The sequence below is a fragment of the Astatotilapia calliptera genome, chromosome 10 (assembly GCF_964374335.1).
Source record: "Astatotilapia calliptera chromosome 10, fAstCal68.1, whole genome shotgun sequence".
Taxonomy (NCBI): Eukaryota; Metazoa; Chordata; class Actinopteri; order Cichliformes; family Cichlidae; genus Astatotilapia; species Astatotilapia calliptera.
The window spans coordinates 28,958,584-28,984,614 of NC_137431.1; the positions used below are offsets into that span (position 1 = coordinate 28,958,584).

Here is a 26,031-nt window from a genome sequence, read left to right on the forward strand (position 1 = left end):
TACAAAGACCCTCCTTTGAACCATAGATCCTACACCTAAAGTGCTCCACACCATCAAAGAGCAAGACTAAGTTTCTATCTCCAGGACTTAAAAATGAAAAGAATGGAAGTCTTACAGCTTTTCCACTGTGACAGGTTTCAAATAGCCAGGGTTCATCAAGTAAGCACCCACCTACAGTCCCCCCACCCGACCATGCTTATGTGTTGAAAACAAAATGAAATACTTAACTATTTTGGATGCAGAAACTGATGTTTAACAGCAAGTCTGCAATGAAAATAATCTGAATATTAAATCAAAACTTAAAAAAATATAATGCTAGGTTCCTGCCACTCCCTGTGAGCCAAAGTTGAACCTGCAACCTAAGGATACCCGTGGAGCTCGACTACAGGCCTCCATTCTACCAACTGAACTGTCAAAGAGTTCATGTGGTGTTGAATTGTTCACCTCTTGAATGCGGAAGTTTGTTTTGCAAGCCTGAAAGGCAAACCACAAACTTTCTGTCTGAGTGAATGATGACAGTAAAAATTAATCATTTTTCTACACATCAATCATTCCAGTCAGACAGCGACATCACCCTCCTTTAACACGAGTCCTCCACCCAGTCGAGCAGAAGTGTTGAAGACTATATGAAATGCTAAATTGGTTGAGTCTTGGATGCAGTCACTCATTTCCTTGTGATGGAGATATAGACCTAATTTCACCTTAGTTGTTCAGCTTTTGAATGTTGAGCATGATGCTTTACCATCCTGATGCTTGTTTTGTAGGAATGCTGGCTCCAAATATTAAATCAAAATGAGTTTGTATACAAAGGTTATATCAGTCTACCACTGCTTGGTGATTATAGAAAGGTGTGTGTCGCACTGGCTGCACATGTTATTTTCATGACGATTTAGTTGAATTTGCAGGACAACCGTCATCCTCCTGTTAGCCATCTTTGTTACTCATTTAGTTCTATCTAAAGTGCTCCACTCTGTAATACAGTCGTGATATCATTCCAAGGCCACCTCCTTTCTTTATGTATCCTGTCTATCTGAAAGCTTACTGACTGCAACAGTGCAAAACGTGAACACAGACTGTTGTTTCTACCTACAGTGTTCCACTTTATCACCTACAGCAGCTCAGTAATAACAATCTTTCTAGTATTCTGATAGATTTTTGTCCTACAGAAAACTCCAACGAGTCTCTGCATTTTTTCATGTTGTGCAGACACACAAGATTTTAACCTAAAAATACCAGTTTCTCCCACCTGCAGTCCTCCCACTAAAGGGTGTGTGTGGAGTTGGACTGTTCACTCCTTGGATGCATAAATTTATTTTGCAAGACTGCAAAGCCAGCCTCAAACCTTCAGTCAAAGTAAATACTGATGACAGTTCACCTCTAGATTTTCTGTTCGTTCCAGTCAGATTGAGACATCGCCCTCATTAACCATCATGTCATGCAGTTACACACAAAAGGCACCCCTTCAAGCCAGTATCGACCCAATGACCTAAGGATACTTGTTTCTCTCACCTAGTCCTCTGAAGGGTGCATAAGGTGTAGAATTACTCAAGATTTGGATGCAGAAACTCATTCTTAACCACAAGTATGTAAGACTGAACATCTGGCTCTGAATATTAAATAGAGAAAAACCACAAACTTTCTGTCATAGTGATGACAATTCCTCATGGTTTTTCTAGCCATTAATCATTCCAGTCAGTCAGAGGCATCGCCCTCCTGTAACGTCATCTCTCTTTGTACAAGCACATTTGTCCTTCGAGCCAGAGTTGAACCAGCAACCTAAGGATGCCTATTACAGTCCTCCACTCTACCAACTGAGCTATCAAAGGACACACATGCCTCAGCTGTTCAAGTTTCAGATGCAGGAACTTTACCAAAGATTTGATTTGTTGAACCAAAGATTCACAGGACTCAATAATTACCTCTTAATGTTAATCAAAATAAAACAATGTGTGCTGCCAGTGGACTGCTGTACTGTGGCTAGAGGATTGCAGTTATCTGTATTTTTACTACAAGTCAGTTTATCTGCTCTGCCAAGAATCCCGACAGAAATTAACTGAATTGTTCAACTTAAGGTTGCAGAAACTGATGCCACAATTTGCTTTGTTGGACTGATCAACCGCCTTCAAATATTAATCAAACTATTAAATAATATATGTATATGTGCAGCCATTGTGCTATATCGTATATTAGTGTATCTGAAGGTTTTTTTTAAAAATCTGTGTCTCAAAGGTAACTGTCATTGTGGAGTTACAGTTGTTCTTTCACATCTCTATACATCATATCATCTTTATGATAAGGCAGCTTCATCGTTCTAGTTAGTACAGATCTGCAGATCGTCGTTGTTCTTGAAAATCTGATCAAGATATTGTCGTTCTATAACTTCTTATGTGCACACAAAAAGCCTCTTCTTTCAACAGCAATCTAAAGATTCCTGTGTTAGCCACCCACAGTCGTACACTCTACCAGATCCACTTTCAAAGGGCTCGTGAGTGGTGAAATTGTTCAACTTAAAAACAAATGGTTGTCCACAAAACATTTTGCAGGACAGCACCAAATATGAAATCCAAATGAAAAGAAATCTGTCTGCTATATAATAGCCTAGTGCATTAATGCTTGAGGATTATGGACTTCTGGTCTGAAAAGAATATCTGCAGCTAAACTCAAAGAAATAAAGTCACTTCCTCTGCTTTCACATCTCTAAAAATCATAGACACCTACAAAAGCTACCAACCTTCAAATGGCTCCAGCAACCTATGTACAGGGGCGTAATTTCCAGGGGGGTCAGGGGTGTTATGACGCCCCCAATAATCAGACCCAACCAATATAACCCCCCCAGTAAAATTATGAATTATCTTGCATAAATAGGCTGTTGATTTTCTTTACTCGTTTCAGTTATTACCAACAAAATAGTTGCATGTTTAATCATCTGGGAATTTACCCAGATTTATTTTTTTATTTAGACAGAGATCTTGACCCCCCCCCAATGTTCAACACAAAGTTACGCCGATGCCTATGGAGCCCTTTGACCTGAGGTCCTCCATGCTAGCCAGTAAACTACTGAAGATAACATACACTGCACATACACAGTTAGATTCACTCACATCTGATTTCACAAAGCTGGCACTCAGCTCAAGATTTCAGAAACTGGACTTTTCTATTCTTTATACTGAATCTGTGCTAATCCCTGCATCCTAAAAGGCTAACTACAGGAAAACTCTCCAGAGTCCCAAAGATAACTGTCATTTCAGACTTAAAGTTATCCTCTCTGCCTTTATATTTGTTCCAAACAGAAAAATATTCCCCCAAAACACATCCTTTCAGCTGGAGTTAAACCAGAAACCCGAGGGCTAAACCTAACTTTATTATTTTGCCTTTAGTTTCCAGTTAAATTTACAGAGCCAAGGCCTTTAACTCGATAGTGCTGCTCTTTTCCCAGCCTCACTACCTCAGCTTTCTTCTTCAGTTTACTTTTGGGATTAAGTCTCTGGAACTGCGAAAAGGCTGTTCAGCACGAGCAGCTTTATCTTAACTGTCCAAAGAAAGCTTTTACCCTCAGTGACTCACACCCTCCACCCCTTATTCCCACCAGGAGAGAGAAACGCAGTTACTCAACCTAATTTACTGTCCAGGGTGGTACAGGAAGTTGTCAACAGGGCCATCTTGTTTTATATCAAAGGGGAAAAAGCCTCTTTATCTCTGTCAACGCAGAAATCACAGCTAGACGTTGGCTTTTGTGTTAATAATGAGGCATCGTGTTGGCACAGGCTTTGGTTATCCTTCTATTTAGTCTGTCAACAAGCCTTCTGGTGTTTGTGTTTGACTTAAACACTGTCCTGATTTACACTGTGAAGCTATTTAAAGTCTTTCAAGTGCTAAAGTAGAATATCCAGTCTAAGTTGAGTGTCTCGTGCTAAGCCGTTGTTTTTATACTTTCATTAGGAGGTTGGGGAAGGCTGGGAGATGCAAAAGGACGAAGACATAAATATTTATATCCAAATAATAATTTGAAACATAAAGGTTATTTAAGCAGAAAATATATATTAAAGATCCAGTTTTGTGAATAAATCCACTGTGGCCCTCTTTGTTGTATTTGTGAGTAAGAGGTTGCTTATTTGCTGTGAGGAGTTTGGATTTACAGGAAACTCCAACTGTAATCTACATCTGTTTTATCTGGAATCTGGAACTGTCTAGACTGTGCTTACGTGGGGAAAATTACATCTGCTCATTGACTTAATAAACAAGTGCAGCCCTTCTGTTGTGTACCTGAATACTTGAACTGAATGGCTCCACAATCTGAGGCAGTCCTTTTTCCTACTGATTCCAAGAAACAGGCACTTTTTTACATTTCTGGCACTTCATGATCAGGGGAACCCCATCAACACTCAGCCAATGCAAACAGCAAATTCGATGGTGATCTGCCTTTTACATTACAAGATGTTTTGTGAGAAAAGTTGTGATTTTGGCCCGAAAACTGAAAGAGGATCCAAAATGGAAAGTTAACATCCTCGAGGGATTTGAAAGTTCATGACACTATTCCCTGTAGATTTTAATATTTTTGTATGTTTTACGTAGAAATTGCGTCTCAATGGTTGTAAATATCCATGTTCAAAAGGTTAAAACAGCATTTTCCATGCATTTGATGTGTTCCCAAGAAAAAGGAGACCATGATTCGTGTCAGTAGCAACATATGGATAGGTTGATGATTGTTCTTGTTAAAAGCGAAGAACTTTTAAATGGTTTATAAGTCAAATCACACCAGGACAAATTATTGTGCCCTTTTTGACATCAGAAAACACTTCAATCAAGAAGCAATTGAAGTGCAGATATTAAGCTTTAATTAGAGGGGTTTAACAAACTTTTTGCATCAACTGTTTAAGAATTACCCCCATTTTTATAGACAGAGCCCCATTTTCACAGGCTCAAATCAAGTGACCAAAGGATTACAGAAGACAACTAATAAAAGGGAATATAGAATTATTTCTACGGTCAAAAAATGGTTAAGAAAAACACTTTTCAAGAAAATCTTGAGGAGATAAGTGTGTAATTATCAGGGTCTACAATCAAGAGACACCTTTATGAATGGAAACAAAGATGGTTTAGAGCAAGGTGCAAACCACTGGTTACAGGCAGATTAGATTTCACCAGAAAACATCTAAAGGAGCCTGCACAGTTACACAAAAAATATTCTTTGGACATAGGAAACCAAGATGAAGTTGGCTGAGAGTAAATATGTAGAAGGAGTCCAAATCATACCACATCATCTGTCAGAGACGTTTTTAAAAAAAATTGCAGCCCAGAGAGTAGACGACAAAGTCATAAAGAAAATGAGCTGGTAAAAAGTGATATTATTCAACCAACCGCAGCTCTGCCAAATCTGATGCGAGTGAAATGAGTGGATAAAGTTCATCAAGTACAGTTATCTCAATAATCTCTGAATATGCCACAGGGGAAAAACTTTCTATTTAAAACGAAACCAGCCTGGTCTTTTTGGAGCAAGATTATGGTGGAAAGGGTTAACGCGAGTACCTAAACAAACTATATGTCACAGTTCTTGTTATATTTATTGGTTTTGTACTCTTGTGTTTTCAGTTCTCCTTTCTCTGTCCTTATGTTTGCCAGTTTAAGCTGCTACTTTGAAGGATAGTTTTTTATGTGGCTCTTTGTATTTTTTACATCCTGGCTTTGTTTTTTCTTCCCTATTCAACCTGGGTTTTGTTTCCCAATCATTGCCTGTGTCCCTGTGTTGCTGTACTCTTTTCTTTTCTTTTGTCCTCTGTTCCTTTGGTTTTTCCCTCAGTTAGCTCTAGTGATAATATCCTACCTGCAGCACTTTTTTACTTTTTTTTCCATTGATATCTCTTTTTTTTTTACCCTCAGCCTTTTCGCCTCTGCATAGTCCTGCATTTGTGCAAGTTTAAGAACCGTGGGTAAATCATAAAACCACTTCTGGGGCTTCGGATATCAAACTCCAACTCTACCAACTGTATGTAAAAGGCCTTGGAAACAGGTCAAAAGAAACACACTTTCCAGCTCCAGAAACGAGACCCGATTACAGAAAGACTTTGTCTCACAGTTTATTTGTAATCAGTGAGCAATAGCAAGACTACTGAAGAGGCTAAGAATGAAGTCAAAGTTGAAGTAATGGCTTAGAACGACTTGCAGGGCTCCACATAAGTGAGCCACTGGGAAATCAAATGAGACTACCACACTGCAGCTCTGTTTATTTTTCCAGCACCGTATTGCCTCTCCTGGGCAAAGTAAAAAAAAAAAAAAAAAAAAATAGACAACACTGGGAGCTTCTCTTCCTCGGGGAGCTCATACACCCACCGGAGGGAAACTGTTTTCCTCCCAGCTTTGCCCCTTCACAACGGAAAGACAAAACAACGCGCTGGTGGGCTCCTGCCAACTCTTGCAGCTGTACCATCCTCCCAAAAGGCATAATTTCCTTCCAAAGGCCTTTCCTCTTCCTGTTTTGTGGAATTCCACCATGTTGTTTTCTATTTTTTTTTTTTAACCTCTTGTTTATTAGATGAGCAGCGATGCAATCACAGGAGGCCTACGGAAAATATTTTTGGTTCCTAAATTGGAAGCAGACCTCAGTCACTTTTCCTCTCCTCTGTGACCGGGCATTGAGTCATAATTGACCCTGTGTTTATCATAGCGTATCACGCTGAGATCAGAACAACTCTGTTGCAAGGGGGCGGCTTCATCAAAGCAAGGGCAGCTCGCTTAGTCACTGATGAACAATCGCAAAGAAAGTGGAAAGAGAAAACAAGACTTGTCTGACCATCTGCTACAGATAAACAAAAAAGATCTTTGTGTTTCCTTCAAAGGAAATATGGAGGTTGGCCTGTAAATAATCTACACATTACTGTGAGATCACAGTTTCCAACTTTGCGTAGTTTGATAAACTCTGTGAAATGACCTGAATTCTCTGTTGGCTTAGACATAAAAATGTCATAGGAAATACATGAATTTACAGCATTAATTGAAAGTTTCATATCATTTATCAAGCTTTCTTGAACATTTTGCACATTTCCCATCAACCGCTCTACAAGACGTGGTTAAATTTACCCCAACTTTCCAAGGGAGGGTTCAGATGTCAGGTTGTCCCAGCTCTCAAATGCATTAGAAATTTTATGTCTCAGTAACACAGTCGCAACGACCTGACAACTACTTGTTGTTTCGGTATCCCCTGATTGGTCATAGGAGATTGCTGATAGTCATTGTGAAGACAGCCTAGCAGGCCTAAAACCCGGTCAGTGACTCCAGGTAATCATTAGTTATTAGAGAAAAATGTCTACTCCCTGATTGGTTAGTGAGTCGCTTTGGTTGCTGGCAGATTTCTGTGGAAGATACCAACTTGTCTGCAAACACTTGGCAACTACTTCCTGAACAGTTGTGAAAATGTGAAGATTGTGCTGCGAACTGGGAATGGAGACCGTTTGCTTACAAAGCCAAAAGTTTCACCTTTTCAAAACATGTTGGTTTCTGTGGTAAGGCACAACTTCTGTTCTCTGTTTCCAGTTAGTGTCACACTTTTTCAAGTTTCACTGCTGCTTAGGGGTTAGTTAGCAAGCGTTTGCAAAATCGTCATAATCTTTCATGCGAACTCCAGATGACTGCGGCAATCTAGCTGCGACCAAAGCAATCATAACCACAATTTCTGTTGCAGCACCCTCTTTCTGACTTTCAGGAACCATACATATTTTTTCCCAGCGACCGGAGGCGTTACATTCGTCATGCTAACATTCATTTTTAACACATGGAAGTGTTAAAAACAGCAGTTTCTGCGGCCTGCTGGAGCGGGAGGGCTAGGTGGAGTTGGCCGTCCGACTGCGGTCTGGAGTGTGGGGCCTCCCTGCTGCTACGGAGTCCGGGTGGTCGGGCGCGTCACTGCAACTCCCCCTGGCTTCTGCTCCGCGGCTGCTGAGTGAACCCTCATCTGGGACTCTCCTCAGCTCTTACTGGAACAGTGGCGCGGCTGCCCCTCTGTTGGTCTTCCATGGTCTCTTGTGTTCTGGGGGCCTCTGGATGTCTGGAGTTTTGATCTCCTCCATACCTGCCTCACACCCTGGAGGACGGGGCTGTGGCCCCCCCACACTCCCTAGCAGATCGTTACATGGAGAAACCTTTGGAATACAAGCGCGCTGATCCACACAGGTATGCACACGGGTGTTCACTGCTCGTAGACCCAAATTACACCTTTCTTGGCTGCTACTTCGAAGCACATCTGTCCTGCGTGCTGCACAACAACATTGAATATTTAGTATTTACTGCTGTTTACACTTAGCTAGATTAATGCGATGGTGTTGTGTTTAGTATGTTGCTTTGTTTCTTTTTTTTTTTGTCTTTTTTTGCTTGTTTTCTATCCTTCTCTCAACAGGTGATCCAGGAGATTTTTTTTTCTCCCCCCTTTCTCACTGTCCGTCTCCCCTTCTGTTTTTCCTTTCCTTCCTCTTTCTTTCTCCCTTTCCTATCTCTCACTCATGTCTGTCCCGTCTGTAACATCTGAAAATAAAATATAATAAATAATAAAAACAAAGATCGACCAAATGGACCAATACGGCAATGCCACGATGATCCATTTGGCAAAGTAAATCCATTGGGTATCCTTGTTGGTCTTCAGACAACAATTCTGATGGCTAAAGAACCAAATGGGACAGGCGGGAAAAAAAACCAAAAAAAAAAACAAAAAACAAAAAAAACAGCAGTTTATTTAGTTCCTAAAAATGTTCACAGCCAGGTACAAAAAAGGCTTTGGGTAGTTTTTCCATTATAAAAACTGTACAATGGGTGATTTTAAAAGATAATTCATCTGTTTGGACATAGATAAGGTTTAAAGTTGGCGTTTTATTATAGTATTCTGTTACTCAGCACCGGTTAGCAGATGTGTGGCCTGCAGCTTGCAACCCAAACTTGCTAGTGTTAGCGGATGACTTTCCAGCAAAGGCTGACTTAAGCATCTATTCTATGTGGAAACATCCTCAGCATTCATCTGCCTGTGGCTCGGATTTTGTAGTCGTACCACCAGTTTTCAACTCAGAAATCAGGGTAGATTCTCAACTTTTTGCTGGGTTAGCTCTCTATCTTATTAAAATATGCTTACATCGCACCATGACTGGTCCAAACTAGCACTGAGGTGGCTGTGTTCCTATTTTTCTTTCTTATTGGTTCATCCTCAAGAGACTAACTCAGGAAATACTGTTTCAATCTGAAGTGTCTGCCAGTAATGATGATTCACTCCCATTTCCATCTGTTTCACATCATAAAAACATCCCTGGGAGTATCTTTTTTTTAAAGGTGAATGCCTATGTTGCCCCTTTGCAGAGATTAGCTGTGCCTTGCTCCATGAGGTCGAGCCTCATCGACTGGTAAACTGAAAGAAGATAGCAACCTATTATTCATCCACAGTAATCGCACCCCTTGCTCCCTCGCACTGCTCACTGTCCTGATTTATCATCCCCAGCCATGGGAAAGGTCAAAGTTGACTGTCTACGTCCTGTAGCTACATGAATTGATGAGATGCTTAAATATGTCCTACATTACTTGTGCTGTGGTGTTGTAACGTTGAGAAGGGCAGGAGACAAAATGGGAGCAGGAAGCACACCCCAGGACAATGGTATCATGCATCCTGCATCTGCTGTTTGAGCACATTAACTTACTTTGAGGTCCCTCCAAGAAGATTGTTTTTGAGAGTTCAGGTGGACTCAGTTTGGGGTTTGGCTGTTTGTTTTACAAGCAGGAAAAAATGTTGGGCTTTAGGCTGTGAGAGAAACAGGGAGTCGGGCCAGATTTCACATTTATTGTCCACATGCTGGCCTAAAGCTGGCTGGCACTACAATAGGATTGTTTTTTTCCCTTAGAACATAACCTGGATCTGTTACTAATGGTCATTATGAGTGTGGTGTTTGCCCAAAAACAGCTGCATCCAAAGTTGCCAAAAAAAGCTGAGTTATAGCACCAAAAGCAGAGGCAAAAAACAGGGAAACATCATTAATTCACGAGTGGCAACATTAAATATGATTTTCTAATATGAGGTGTAAATAACTGTGTAAAACCTTTCTATGTCGGCCCCGAGGAACATAGTCTGCAGCCATGGTGAATAAATGGCAAGAAGTGCAGTCAAATAAACTCAAGCCTGAGGAATGCTGCTTGGGCCCCAGTGATAAATCACAGGCATTTTCAAGGAAACTCCTACCCAACCCTTTACGCCCATAATCTTTCCTACTGAGGTCTCCAACAATGAGAACAACAACTATTGTTGAGAACAATGCAATCAGACCACCAAGCACACTGCTGCCTTTTGTGGTCTTAGTCATTTGCTCTGGGTCAGTGCTTGTAATAAGGTCAGCCGTAGGGATTGTTTAGTTTCGCAGATGTTTCATCAGACATACTTCAGGTTTCATCAGCACTTTAAGATTAATGGGATTAATAGGAAAAATGTGTTTGTAACAATTTGCTCATTATGTGGAACAATATCCGGGCCTTTCATGATATAATCAAGACAAGTATACAAATGGAGGAACTGCAGGTTTCAACATTACTGATGGCTTTGTGACAGCTCACTTCTGTCTCCTAAAATGTATGTATGCGTGGTGAAAATACTGTGCACATGACATTTGTTGGACACTACAGAGGCGATGGACAGGCTGCCAGATAAGGTCAGGCAGTAGTCTCCAAGGACTGTGATGTTTACAGATGACGCTGGGATCTATGGTGAGAGAGTGCAGGGTGTATCAGGGCATCTGGGATGATTTGTGACAGAAAGATAGCAGTAAAAGTGAAAAGGAATGTTTAAAAGTTGGTGGTGAGACCTGTTATGAGTTATGGTTTGTAGACTGTGGTGCTGGAAAAAAGCATCTGGAGGTGGCAGAGCTGAAGATGCTCTTAATATCTTGGGGATGAGCAGGATGGAGAAGATTAAAAATGAGTACAACAGGGGGACAGCTCAGGCTGAGCAGTTTGGAGAAAAGGTTAGAGATGCAAGACCGAGATGGTTTGGACATATGTAGAAGAGGAAGAGAGGATATGCTGGACAATGAGCAAAGAATGGCAGGCAGGAGGAAAAGAGGAAGATCACTAAAGGAGGTTCATGGATGTAGTAAAGGGGGACATGCAGAGGGTGGTTGTGGCAGAGGAGGATGCTAGGGACGGAGTGCGATGGAGGCAGATGATCTACTGTGGCTGAAAGAGCAACTGAAAGAAGAAGAAGGAAGAAAGACTCTGGAGGAGGATGCTGGGGTGGATGGTGGGTGTACAAAGTTTGACTGACTCTTGGTTCCGAGTCCCATTTGTGGTTAGAATTAGACAGCAAAAACATTACACATAAAAAATGGTTGTTTGAACACCACGTTAAGATGTCACGTTCACATCAATAAACTGTAATTACTCAATTTTGTAAGAATATTTTTCAAAAATTCTCATTTTGAATTTCATGTCGAGGATAACGGTTTATGTAGGCCTCGATTGTTGTTGTTCTCATTTCATAATGCAGGATTTTTATTTTTTTTTTAAGTGGCAGACAAGTCTGCACTGCAGGCTATCTGAGCAATCAGGCTCACAGATCTGCTGCTTGAAATAACTAATATCTAGATGACAAACTTCATAAATATCATCTAGGAAAACTTTGAGATCTTCCAGGTAATCAGCTCGAGGGACATATGGAGGATATGGACATCCAAGTTCAAAAAAGATGAATAAAAATGGATGTATTGAGGGATAGTTTATGAAAAAAAGGGCTGCTGTCATAAATAATAAGATACAAATAAATAAATTAGGATAACTAGTTTACCTATCAAACCTTTAGTCTAAGGAGCTTGGAAAGAAAAGCTTCAAACTTAAAGAAGAAGTGACTCAGTGCTGTCTTTCTGAAATAAAAAGACCTTCCATGATTCACCTTCACAGATATCCGTACTTGGCCACGTGCACTAATCCTCCAACGTATGGTAGAGATGATGGCTTTTGAGCTGTGCACTCATATCAAGCTGGATGAGCTGCATGTATAATATTTATATTTATTTATTATTATTTTGAGGCAGCACAGTGATCAGCACTTTCGCCTCACAGTACATGAATGAAATGAGGCATTTCCCTCTGGGTATTCCAGCTTCCTCGAAGGTCCAAAGGCCTCAGGTGAACTGATGATGACATGATAAATAGACTGACTGTGTTATCCCATCTCTGAAATAGATGCACTTTGCCTCTGTTATCATCAGTTCATCTTAAACAAACTCACACCCAAAGAAGGCGAGGACCTCACAGGACGGTCTGTTTTTGGGTTCTGGGGCACACAGACAGTCCACGCTGTGATTTCCACTACAAAGCCATGTCTATTTTCAGTGTAATGTTGCCTCAGGGCCTGAAGATCACAACCTTTTCATAATGTTTTTCTGACCTTTTTCCTTGTGCACAGAGACTTCCCCAAATCTTTTAATAATATTATGTTCTGTTATCTGTGAAATCCCCGAATCCTTTCTAATTTTTCTAAAAAATAACATTGTTCATAATTTGTTAAACTACCTTCCCACTCAGGCTTTCACAGTATGATGAACCTCTCACGTCTCTAATCTTCGGAAAGACTAGTCCTCTCTCCCACTCATGCTACTGGTCTGATGCCAGTTAACCCAATCTGATGGGAGATCCTGTGATGAGTGTAGCCAATGTAGCAACTTAAAAAAACCGTGTTGCTGACATTAAGTTAACACTTCCCAGTATTTCAGCATTTCAAGTCTTATTTATGAAACAATGCTCTAAAAACCAAGAAGCTTAAAACAACTTTATGCTCATGCTTCCTAAACACAGAGGCTGTTCCCTGAAGCGGTTTCTCAGTCAGGTGAGAAAGCAGAGCAGCGTAAACCGTGTTTTCCTGTGGGACTCTGGCACCGCTCGCCCAGCAAGGGGTCAGGATGGAGGGACGCTAAGTCAGCACGCTCCTAAACAGAGCCACATGTCTGCAGGTTGAGGCCAGCCAATCAGACTCTGCTGGGTGGACCTGAGCCCTTGAGAACCCACTGGATCATTTACAGCATGAGGAGGGAGAAAGCACCAGTGCATGGCTGGGCTCTACAAGGGAGTGTGCGGTTAGGCTTTTACAAGCGACAAACCTAAATAAACAGGAAACCTGGCTCACATGGACATCACGATGCAGTAAATAGGTTTTTATACTTGCCTGCAGGAGCAACTATAAATCCTGGAAACATTTTGGAGGCTGCCGTAGCTTCAGGCCAAAAGTGAGAGGATGCATGATGGTTACGTACAGCCAAACAGGTCTCGTGTCACTCTATAAAAAAACGGTTTGCAAATGTGTTGCAGTTCAAGAGGTGGAGAATGTGTAAATGAAAAAAAGGGCTCTTGTCAAACTGTCACTGTGTGCAAGAAATAAGATGCGAATGTTCCCAATTTTAAAAGTCTGGCATTCACACTGGGAATGACACAGCTGCCCGGTATAAAATGTGTACTGCTCAGTTTCCTGAAGCACCTGTAGAGGAAAAACTGGTTTTCGCTAAGCAACAGTCTGCAGCAGTCGCTCAGCACATTCAGGTTACAGGTCAAAGGTGAGAAAGAAAAGTATGTGGAGGATATTTCTCTTTGCTTTTCCAAGCAAAGCAGTTCAACATGACAGAAAGTGCATGTGTAATTCTTTCGTTTTGTTTTGCCAGGCGGGGAAATCCCCAAATTACCGTTTCAATAAAGCCTTGTCACAAAAGCCGTCTGGTTCTGAAGAAGTGGTGAACTAATGTGTTTTTATTGCCCACCAATTCTTAGTCATTGCATGTGGAGGTCATCAAGCTGTCCTGATAACCTTCATTATACTTCCCTCAAAAGAGATCGGGTGGAGGTGGAGGGGTGGGCGTATTAGACTCCTCCAGCTTTAACTGAAGAAGTCTATTACAAAGTAGAATATTTAGACAGAAAACTGCATATGAAGGCACGTGCTTTGAAATTGTGAATAAAAAGCAGTAGAAATCCTGATCTGTTAGAGCAGGGGTGTCCAACTCCAGGCCTCGAGGGCCAGTGTCCTGCAGGTTTTAGATGTCCTTGATCCAACACAGCTGATTTAAATGGCTAGATTACCTCCTCGACATGTCTTGATGTTCTCCAGAGGCCTGGTAATGATCTAATCATGTGATTCAGGTGTGTTGACCCAGGGTGAGACCTAAAACCTGCAGGAAACCGGCCCTCGAGGCCTGGAGTTCGACACACCTGTGTTAGAGCATTAGACTGAGCGGTGCGTTTTTTCTATCCAGGTTTGGTTTTACTGCTGCAGTAGTGCGTTTGGGATCATTGTCAGGCTGAAAATGGAGCTGTTGCCAATCAGATACTTTTCACGTAGATTTGCAGGGAAAATCAAAATCTTATGGTAATTTTCAGCAGCCCCAAACCATGACAGAGGCTCCACTGTGTCTCACAGACAGGTATTGTTGTAATAGGGGGGCAGGTACCTCTCCTCTGACTCTCCTCTGTACATACTGACAATTTCAAATTTGGATTCATCGCTCCACAAGACCTGTTTGCAAATTAATATAATTTGACATACCTCAACCTTTTCTCCCCATTTCCCTTCTTTAAGAATGGCTTTTTAAGGACACGCTGCACATCATGCTTTTTGCCCTTTGGGAATCACCTTGTTGTTGCAAAAATACTTTAAAAATGTAAAACCCTGTCTGAAAAAAAATAAAAATGGGAAATTGTGTTTTTTTTAGTTCCTTGTGTGCCCTCATGTGCTTAAATGACTCATAGATCAGTGATTAGTGGCGTAACAAACAAAAAACCTTCCTCTGAAAAAGGTCATGAACAAGGCCTGGACTACAAATGAGTGAAAAGCAGCCAGTGTCCAAAAAACAAAAAAAACATTCAGGAAGTTTGGCTTGGACCCAAAATCTAAAGAAATAAGGTCTGTGAAGACTTTTGCACAGTACTGTATGGTAAAAAAAATTAACAGTGTCTGAGTAGGTATGTAAAAAGCTCCCTTTTAAAGTTCTTTTTCACCTTTTTACCTGCTCAGCTCTCTAAAGATTAACTTTATTGCTCTTAAATGTGTGAAATAACAGAACAGATCTGTTCACCCCATCCTTGCAAGTTTGGGAAATTGTCTTCATTAAATACCAGTAAAAACAGGCTTTTCTAAAACACACGGAGGCCTCCAGCCAGACACAGACGTGCGTTTGCAGCCTAATCGCATCCTGATCGCTTTGGGTCGTCTTCTGTTTTGCTGTCAATCACCTATCTATGCCTCACAAGCAGCGACGTGAAGATTATAGGCGTTTAATGTAAAACGAAAGAAAGACAAACAAACAAACAAAAAAAAAAAGCAGCAAAAGCTCCCTCTGAACAGGAATTTTACAAGAAACGGGGCAGCTTTTCTCTCAAAGCTTCACATATTCCAGTGTAGTAAGAAAAGAAACCTGAATGTGCACGGTGCCGATGTGCTGGTGTTTTTGTGGCGTGAGGTCAAGTTCATCATCATGTTTTTCCAAAAGCCTGAAGGGAAAATGAAAATGGACAAACCTCATCAGACAAACATTATTCAAAGCAGAGGAATTTCTCCCTGTCAAGGATGGACGGGGTTTTTTTGTTTGAAACTCTTTGTTTTCAAACAATTGGACCGAGACAAACACAACCGGCTGTACTCAGCTGATTTATTGTGCAGATTAAATTTTTTTTCATCTAGTCAGACAGTTTGAAAAGGTAGAAAAGAAATGCGTACTTATTGAAATTCTCACTGCAACTTTTTGGACTCTGGAATACATCTTACAAAAAAAGTACATTGCTCAATTTGCTTCTTTTCCTTTTTTTTTTTTTTTTTAAGCACTCCAAAATTACACTGAGCAGCAACTCTTACGTTGGACGTTATTGGTCCTCCAGGACTCTTTTTGTGGTTCTGCGTCATGTTCCTCACAGAAGAAAAAAATAATATATATATATATCAATCTGCTCCAGCTCTGTTCCCTCCTCTGAAAACCCTGTAAAGTGTTGGAGAGTTACAAAATGAGTCGAGAAAAAATACAATCCGTCTGACGCCAAAAGCGGTCCATTTACGAGTCGCCGCTCAGGAACGGCGTGAGCTGATTTTTCCAGGACGACGTCCCTCGGAGAAGCCCCGGTCTAAATTAAGTTCCAAGAATTATTTCTGAAAGCTTCCAAACTTCTGGGGTTGTTTGGGTCTGCAGACCTGATCGAGTTCCCTCTTTTGTGTGAATTATCAAAGCCCCTTTCAGACATCCTTTCCAATCATCCGATTTCATATCCAAAACAAAAAAAAGCACCCGGGGCACTTTTCTATAAAACACCACGTGAGATTATGACTGCATGTTGTTAGTGGTATGACAGATTTTTAGATTTTATATCGCCAACTATGCTCCTAACTTTAAATAAAACAAAGATGTTGTGATTTGTTTTCATGGGAGGCTCCGTCCTCTGAGCCTGTGTGTGACACTCGGTCTTTGGAGAATGGGCACAGGTTCATTGAGTCTGCAACATTATGAGCAAAGCTTTTGGGAATTTCTGCAGAAGGAAAATCACCTTTGATAGAATTTCTTGGGGGTGAAAACACGTCAAACCGGTTCTTGATGAGATATCAAACTAGTGGTAAAGTTGTAATAGGTGCAAAAGAGGCCGTGAGGAACATAACAATAAAGGTTTCATTTAAAAAGATGGCTGGAGGCAGTGATGTCATGCATAATGTCTAAAAAGGGCTTTTAAGTCTGGTGTTTAAGGCATTTTCAATATCTTTTCTGCTGCTACTCATCTCTATGACCCCCTCAGAAGTTGCAGGTCCTTTGGGTTGACTTTAAATGCAGTGTACTTGCTCAGCTGTATGTTTATGAAATGATATTTAAATGTCTTAGAAAGTAGAAAGTCCACCATACTGTAACATCGTATGCTGGGAGAAACTGCTTTCCAGCTCTCTGAAGCCGGACTAGAACTAATCCTTTCACCTCGCTCCCACATCTGGTGATAAAAACCACATGTGCCGTTAGCTGCGGGGACGAAAAGAGCCTAACAAACTAATACTTTACACAAAATGAAACACTAACTAAAGTCCACTGTGTCCGAGGCCTCGAACAAATCGCCAGTCTGCTTTTCCCAAAGTGAAAATGTGCGCTGCACCCGTCAGGGTCTCTTAGCATGGAGTGACTACGGCTGGTCGGGGGGGCTTGCGGCGGCGGCCTCGTCGTTGCTGCTGTCCACCTCCTGCTCCATGGGGCTGTCCTCCTCCAGCTGCTGGCTGGTGTAGTTGGTGATTTCCAGGAAGCCGCTGGGCTCCACTACCACGTTAGACTGGCTGGAGTCTGGCAGGATGGAATACTGAGGAATCACCTGCATGTATGAGAAAGATCGGGCTCAGAGTAAGTGAAAATAGTCCCTCTCAGACTTTTTTTTTTCCACTCTAGACTCTGTGTGACATCACAGAGAAGGGGATATCCCTAATATGGTCCTCTCAGTCTGCAGTGGAGTATACGATAAATGAGTCACAGAATAAACAATAGAACTAGAAATAAGTAACCAAATGTAAGTTATGTCAATACTGAGCATATAGGTTTGCATATACAGTGTTCGTTTTCCCTTTTCCTGTTCTGGGGGAATCACTCCATTTTCCGACATTTGAGACTGTGAGTGCCTTCTTCTGGGCTTTATCATCAGGTAGTGATGCTTTAAGATGGTATTTTCCATCCTTGTTGACACTTTTTTTTCAGCTTTGACTTAAGGAAACAAAACAGGACTTTCAGGGAAATCCACCTGTTCACCTTTGTTTCTGAGAATTAGACGAGAAGATCGATACAAGTCAGAGAAACTGTTTAGGCTTCAAAGACGAAAACCTTTTCTGTTTTACAGTTTCATACAAAGGATACTTAACATAGTAATAGTAAAGCTGGGGAACAGTAAATTACATATTCTTCAGTGGCCAGGTCAGTTACCTGATCGGAGCCTAACAGAGCTGAAGACAGCTGCAGTAAACACCTGGCAGAGCATTTCAAGATATAAAAAACAATCCTTGGAAGTTTTTCCATTTTTTGAGCCTCTGAAAATCAGGGACTGTGTCTTAAAATTGCAGTTAACGCAAAATCTTTTAAATTAAAGCTGAAAGTCTGCACTTCCGCTGCATATTGGTTTATTTGCACACAACTCAGTTGATTTTAAAATTACAGGCAAAAGCACAAAACTGTCAGTCCAAATACTTATGGACCTAACTTCTTCACTCTTTCCCCCTTGGACGTCTCGGAAACCCTCGTTTCAGCCCTGCTTTTAGAACAAATTGACCGACTGAGCATGAGAGGTTAGTGAGGGTGTTCCACGTCTTCACCGACGTATACTGAGGTGTCAAAACCCGTCTTTGAGGGTACGGAGAGGTCGTCAAATGTTGCCCTTGTGGGGGAAAGTGTTAAGAAAAATGTTTGCTTAGCGTGAGATAAAAACACAGGACCAGCTGCTCCATTAGACGAGCATTTGCAAATAAAATCTGTTGGCATGAAAACCTGATTTAAAAAAGGCGTTTGGCATGGGTGTGTTTGCTTGTGACTGTGCTGAGTTCATTTAAACAAATAATAAATAAAGCCCTGTCTTTGTTGACTCTCTTTAATAGTTGCACATGCTGCCTAATGAAGGATCAGAGGACGGCGTTTATGGTTGTGGTGAAAAATGTTTCAGTTTTAGCTGAAAATCAGCTGCTTAGTTAACCAAGGACTTTTAAAAGTTTATAAGTATCTGATTATCATTATCCACCGTCCATTAAAAAAACACTTGTGTGCTTTCACTTTGATAACGTGGCCATATCATGTGCTCTTTGTGCAAAAACGTTTATCTGCTGTCTGATTTATCTTCTCAGTAACGTACAGTACAAAACGTACCTCGATGACTTCCAGGTCTTCCTTGCTCCTCTGCGCCGTGAGGCCCTGCAGGCAGCTGAACTGCTGCGGCTTCGAGTGGGAGTGATGCATGGTGGCCCCGGAGCTGCTGATGAACTGGCCCGAGTCCAGCGTGCCGGACACGGCCTGGACCTCCAAAGCTTTCCCCAGAGGGCCGCAATCGCTGGAGGAATCCACCACCATGGGCTCCGTGCTTGGATCGATCTCCGCCTCCATCATGGAGATCTTTAGGATGTCCGACACTGAGGGCTTGTCTCCAGAAGGCCCGGAGCTGGACTCTGGGATCAGTTTGGCAGAAGCCTCCCCGCTGCTGAAGACGGGCGACGAGTGGTGGGAACTGCCAAAGGTAATCTTGGTGACGGTGGCACTCTGCGTGATGATTGGCTGCTGCAGTGACAAATTAGAAGAAGTACTTGTTATTACTGAATTACTACAGCTGACCTCTGGCAGGAGGAGAGACAGTAACTAAAGCAGGTCCTGATAAGAAGATCATAATGAACTGAAATGATAATCAAAGGCACGTATGCAGGCTCTGTACGTGCTACAGCTCAGCCAAAGACAAGATAAGTGTATTTAAAAGTCAGATAGTAGGAAAGCTTGCTGTATGGCTCACAAGCTCCAAATATACAGACACCGAGCTCTTGCTTCAGTCCAACTGTGACAAATGAGCTGATTTGTTATTTGTTCTGGCCACCAATCGGCCTTTGGTTGCCGTGACAGATAACAGAGAGAAGCAGCAGCTGCAGCCAGCATTAGCACAGCCATAAATTAATTTCCCCTTGTTTATCAGTGTGTCACATGAGGGGAAAAAAACAAAAAAAACAAGAGGTTCATTCCATTTGGCTCAAACGTAGGGAAATCCCAGCACCGAAACATGCACTGCTTATTATTAGATGCTGAGAATTACTTGGGAATGCTGTGGATTCCCTTTTGTAGACTCAGGGAAGCTTTTAAGAACAATAATCCAAGTTGGAATTTTGAACATGTCTAGAGGAACGGTGTCAAACTCGTTTTAATTCACGGGCCAAAACCATGAGCCAAAAGTTAAATACACCCTTTGCCACATTTAACTTCATAATGTGTCATTTTTATAACTACTTAGAAATGAACAGGATGTTTACACATGATATAAAAAGCACATTCCCTTTCTTTACTAGATTCACACCTCCACATTAACATCTACAAAACCACACGTTGGGTTTTCATTAATAATGAAAGTATGTCACATTGTTTAGTGATGTTCAGCATTTAAATTACCTCAGTTTGAACTTTGAATTCACTTCTATTCTTGTATTGGATTACAACGACACCATGCAATTAAAATAGAGAAAGCGGGCTTTGAAGGCTTCATTCTGGGCCCTGACCCACATTTGCCATCGGTGCTCTACAGTGATGTTATTGAAATACTGCTCACCGTTTTTAATAGATGTACAGCAGTTATTTAATGCACTGAGCAGCAAAATGCAGCTGATCTCTTTTGATAAACATAAGGTGTCACTCAAATTGATATCGCCCCCTGGGAGAGTGGGAGATAAAAAGGGGAGGCTGGGTGTAGGCCTCTCCCTTTTATCTCCTAGTCATGGGACTGGATGTATGTGTTTGTGGTCGTGGATCGGGACAGAAGTGAAAATCCACTCACGTGTCACCCTCGACAGGTTTTATCAGGTGACTTAACAGGAAGTCATCATGACAAAATAAAAGAGAGAAGCTGTGGGCATCAGCTGCCTCTGGAAATTTACTCCTGGTGAGCAGGTGTAAAATCCACTCACCTGGCTGGAGGCGGTTTTGTCGGTGCTGACGGGGTGGTGTGCCTGCAGCGGAGGAGGGTGGGACATTGAGGTGTGCAGGGGCCGGTGGTGGGATGTGGGGGCCTGCTGGAGCTTCGGGAGCTGTGGCGTCAACATGGGCTTGGTTGGCGTGCTCGGAGTGGTGGCCTTGGCCCCGGCTGGGGTCGGTGCGCTCACAGGTCTGTCTTTAGGGCTCTGGGTTAATGTTTGGGGTTTGGGCTGACTCTGCTCTCGTAGCTTGGGGATTTTCTTAGTCAGAAGAGGAGTAGAAGGGAAGGTGGTGGAGGAAGAGGAAGGCTGGCTGATCTGAGGTTTGCTCTGCAGCTGCGGTGGCGTCTGCTGGGTGGACGTGGAGGTGGAAGGGTGCCGGCTCTGCTCGGCCTCAGCCTGGCTCAAAGGCGGCGGCTGAGCGCTTGCAGAGTGGGCGGGTTGCTTGGTGGGTTCTGAAGCTGGTTGGGTGGAGCGGTAGAACAAGCCTGTCTGGGGGTCCAAAGTGTCTCCTTCCAACTCTCCCGCCTCTAATACAGCCTCAGGTTTACCATGACTGTCAGAGTGCTGGAAAAAAGACACATACATGACGCTGTTAACGGTCAGCAGGACAAAAATACGACACAGGAGAATTTTATGGAGAAAAGACTGTACAGAAAGATGGACGTAGCCATTGCTCATCCAATTGATTTGCGCTGTATTGTTTTTTCCATCTTGACTTTTTGAAACAAGATGCACCATTGAAGTGTGGCTCTGACTGAGAAACGAGGAGCACTGTGCACTGATACATAGTGACCTGACAATCAAAAGGTAGACCCGCCCTAAAGCGTTCCCTGCTGTATCATTCCTCTGGAGGCTAACGAGAACCTAACCCATTTACTAAATTCATTCATGTTGCATTCAAAAAGGCTTGAAAGTAGCAACTGAGCCCATAAACTAATCCGGAAAATGTTTTCCGAGGTCTTGGATGAAGTAGGGCTGTTATTTTCCACGCACAGGAGGACAGATACGATTTTTTTTTAAGATAAGAGCAATATTGGAATATGTCAATTAACTAACTGAGCATTTTATGGCTTACAGTGTTTTCTGAAAACCGTAAGTAGTGACCAAAAGACGATACTAATATTAATGAGTGTTTTTAAGTTGATTTTAAAGATTAGGCACAAGAATATTGATAAATCATTAATTTGTAGAGGTGGGAATCACCATATATCCCACGATGCGATATTATCACGATACTTAACGCACGATACGATATTATTGCAATTTTTAAAAATATTTTGCGATATTCAGATTCTGTACATAAAGGTAAACTTTATCAATATTCATTTTATCTAATATCAAAGTCTCACACTCAGTCTTTCTCTCATTTCAGTCAGTTTTATTGCTGACAAACTGAACGGTTTGTATTACAGTCTAGTCCAACTTAACTGAATGCATCCATCTGGTACAATTATAGCTATTCTGAACTATGCAATTTATGATAACTATGCAGCCCATTCAGCAACTGAAGAATTTGACAGTAAATTAAAACAAAATATAATTTTACATTAAATAAAAAAGTTTTAAACTTAATTTAAATAAAACATGTCTTAAATTAAAATAAGTAAACGGTCATGTTTATTGCTGCCAAAAAAAAAGTTAAACACATTTGGACAGTGAAGGAATGTCAGGATTCTTGCTCAGAAAAAAAGAGCTGATCCAAATGCTCTGAAGTCAGTTCCAGTCCACAAAAACTTTTTTTGTAACAAAATATCGATTTCTGCTGTCCCTGTATCGATACATTATTAGCAAACAAAATATCACAATACTACACAGTATCGATTTTTTCCCCCACCCCTATTAATTTGTGCGTGGAATGTTCATACACATTATGCATAGATGGGCCAATGTCCTGTGGAGAGACAAGACTGATGTGGAGATGTTTGGCCATAATCCATAGCACCGTGTTTGCGGAAAAACAGACGCTGCACATCAGCACAAACACTGCATACCAACTGTCAGCACGGCAGAGGATGGCTTATTGATTTGGGTTTGTTTCACAGCCACAGGACCTGGGCACCTTGCAGCCACTGAGTAAGGTATGCATGAAGCCATCTGTTTGACACTTCAAGCTTGGATCATGTAACAGGACCGTGATTCCAAGCACAGCAGGAAATCTACAAGACAAAGTCCAGACCTCAATCTGATGGTAAAGCTGTGGCAGAACCTTAAGAGAGCTGTGCACAACTGAATGATCAGTGAACTGAAGCAACTTTGTAAAGAAGAGTGGGCCAAATTTCTCCACAATGATGTGAGACAAAGTAACGCACTGATAGAAGTCATACAGAAAACAGCAACTCATGCTATTGCTGCTAAAGGTGGACCTACAAGCTACTGAATCACGTGGATTAATTAGATTTTCACAGGAAGTCCATAAAGGGGATGTTTATTTAATTTAAAAGGTTCTCTGTGCAACATTAAAAAACCCATCAAACTCAACTGTTTGTTTTTATACTTTTTCAAAAGCTGAAGACGCTGCACTTTGTGGCAACTTGCTCTCGGTTTCTGTCCTCTGACACCAAACAATTGTTTAAAAAAAACAAACAAACATGGAAACCAAGACAATAACTGCAATATAAATAAGAAAAAAAACTGCACTGCCATGCTTTCACAAAGAACAAGAGAAAAATTCCCAGGAAGCATTTTGTCTCCGGTGGTAATCCACCAAACCAGATGAAAGGTTTGCATTGAAACTACTACTTTCACGCAGAGAAACCGTTCCCGTGAAAGCAGTTTACACCAGTTTTCTGTGGATCGGAGAGGAGCTCAGATATATTTGTAGAACAAATGACACAAGGTTTGACCCGTTTCTCTGCAACACATTTATACATTGATATTTATTTTGTACCCTTAAGACCAAAGTCCAACCCTCACCACGTGTGACGCTGGAGCCGCAGAGGAGACAGCAGCAGGTTTGGTTACCACAGCAACTGTGCTTGTTTTATATGGCTTCCCCAGCTGCTGACTGGAGGACATAACCACCTCTTCATCCTGCGAGGGCACTCCCACTCTGGTGGCTTTTCCTGCAGTGAAATTAGTCATTCTGTCAGATGATGAGGTATTAAAAGTAGTAGTGGGTTTCACACACACACTTCAGCTTCCGTCACTAAATGACCTAAAAAGGAGAACCATGTTTCACAAGCTGCCCACTGCGAGGTTTTAGTTTGAACTGTATTTCATTCCACTGAAATCATGACTGGCACCAAAAACAGGAACTGCAAAGTGCTGAATATGAAGCATGATGGAGAGGACTACCTCCTGCGACGTATTCAGCGGTGGGTTCAGCCTCTGAGGTAGAGGGTTTGGGGGATTCAGGGCTGGGCTTCTTCTCCTGGGCCAACTGGATGGGCACAGCCATCTGGCTAAGGTCGATGGTGTGCTGCCTGGGTTTGGATTCTCCCTTTTCCTTCACTGTCAAGACGAACAACAGTGAAATTCAGCATCATTTACCAATTCAGTCATGTTTACAGCTCATATTCACTGTTAACTTCATCTGATTATTTCCAACTTGTGCTCGACGTTAGGCCCGAGCGAGGGCTAGCAGACAGAAACTGTTCCTATAAATGTGCATTTAAAGTTTCAGGGTTTTTTGGCACCATGCCTGTATACGCCGGGGTTAGAGCGCCAACTTTCTCTCTGAGCAATCACCTTAGTTTTAAATCCAGCTGATTTTTGTTTTTGACACTTGAACGGAAAGTTCTGTTTGCCTGCATAATCCAGATTTCAGTGGTGCAGACCAGCTGCTTGACTTATTTGGCTCGAGCGTCTCAGTAAATAGCATAGTTTAGTAACACTAAAGCAGATAAAGCAAGTGTTAGCTTGACTAACTGTAGGCTATATTTAGACTTGCTGAGAGAGCTGCTAAGCACCACAAAATACAGCCTACACTCAAACTGACACTTTTAAATTGGCTAAAACACATTTTGACGCATAACTTCATAACAGCAGTGTGTTTAACATCTGTGTCTGCGGCATGTAGTGATTCTCCCCTTCACTCTTAACCTGGAAGAAGTGAGCAGCGAGTGGGCGAAAGTTCCAGCGCACTGGTTACCTGTTTGCAAAGTCACAGGTGGAGAAACTTATAACTGCTAATAAAGCTGGGAGGCAGTTTTGTTTCCGTAGAAATGCAAAAAAACAAAAGAAAAACCCCTAAAAAACCCAATGATAACATTGTAAATAGCATGTTCATGATACGATACACCTTTGAGGTCTGGTGTACCATTTGCCACGAGAAGCTCTTTGTTATCACAGATATAATTTGTGTTTTGATTGTTGAATCCAAGCTAACACGGAGGCGTGGACAGGAAACTACAGAAAGTCGCTGAACCGCAAACAGGCATCTTGTAAAACAGGTAAAGTTGACTGTGTGGAAACCCTTTTTATAGAAACGTAATCAAAGCACAATAGTTTCTTTACTTGGTGGTGTGCAACTCTTTTTGCTGACTAGCTAAAAACCGTGGAGGCTCCATGAACGTGCATTTCACTTAAGCGTTTCAAAAGTAAGTAAAGGTTGACTGCCACATCGGTTTTGGAACAGCTGGAACAAATTAAAACCGTTTCTTATAATAAGGAAGATCTGCTTTCCTGGCAGAATCGGGGGGAAACAACAACAAAATAATTACGATAAATATCTGTGTTTTTTCTGTGAATCACATCTCAGGTTTTTTTTCGTAACAGGGAAGTTATATTAGATCTCAGAGATATATACAATTAAAACTCCATAAAGCACTTTTAATGTGCATACAGACGAAAAAAAAAAAAAAAAAAAGCAAATTGGGGGATTATACCCCTGAGCTGCTGGGCTTTTAATTTGAAACATATGTGCAGGAAGTGTTGAGTTACACTGTCTCCTCTAAAAAAAAAAATCCAAACAAACTGCAAAGTAAAACCAGAATTGGGATAAATGAATATGTGAGACCAATATTAACGATAAATTGAGCACCAGAGCGACGAGTACGGCAGTTTTTGGACCGCTATGCTGCAGAAATATACTCTATAAACTCAAATATGATACTATGACCTAAAACAGATGCCTTTAACCCTCCGAGGTCTAAACCCCCCCCCCCCAAAAAAAAAACAAGACATCATCCAAACACAGGGTTAGGTTAGATTAAGGTTACTTCTTTGCCGATAATTTGGACCTCATTTCGTTAATGTGATCTCATTTTAAAAACATACAAAAAGCTCGTTGTCTCCAGTTCATGACAGCTTTATAAAAATTTATGTATTTTGAGTATTAACGCTCTAAAGAGTTTTACAGACAGCACTGGGTATTACCTTCATTATGGATCAGGTTTTGCGCACTAAACAGCAATTACCTCTTTGGGAATTTTCACTCACAGCCA

The 26,031-nt window shown here is 41.6% G+C and overlaps 1 protein-coding gene across 3 annotated transcripts in view; it reads right to left on the reverse strand.

The window, feature by feature from the left end:
* Positions 1 to 15,627: 15,627 nt before the first annotated feature.
* Positions 15,628 to 26,031, reverse strand: part of emsy (EMSY transcriptional repressor, BRCA2 interacting) — a 28,603-nt gene continuing 18,199 nt past the window's right edge. For all 3 annotated transcript variants that reach the window (XM_026181897.2, XM_026181898.2, XM_080307318.1), the window contains 5 exons: positions 23,942 to 24,097; positions 23,561 to 23,709; positions 20,639 to 21,211; positions 18,852 to 19,256; positions 15,628 to 17,322 (listed from right to left, as the gene is read on the reverse strand). In XM_026181897.2, the coding sequence (XP_026037682.1) occupies positions 17,140 to 17,322; positions 18,852 to 19,256; positions 20,639 to 21,211; positions 23,561 to 23,709; positions 23,942 to 24,097 (1,466 nt within the window). In that variant the 3' untranslated portion in view covers positions 15,628 to 17,139. The remainder of the gene's footprint in view (positions 17,323 to 18,851; positions 19,257 to 20,638; positions 21,212 to 23,560; positions 23,710 to 23,941; positions 24,098 to 26,031) is intronic.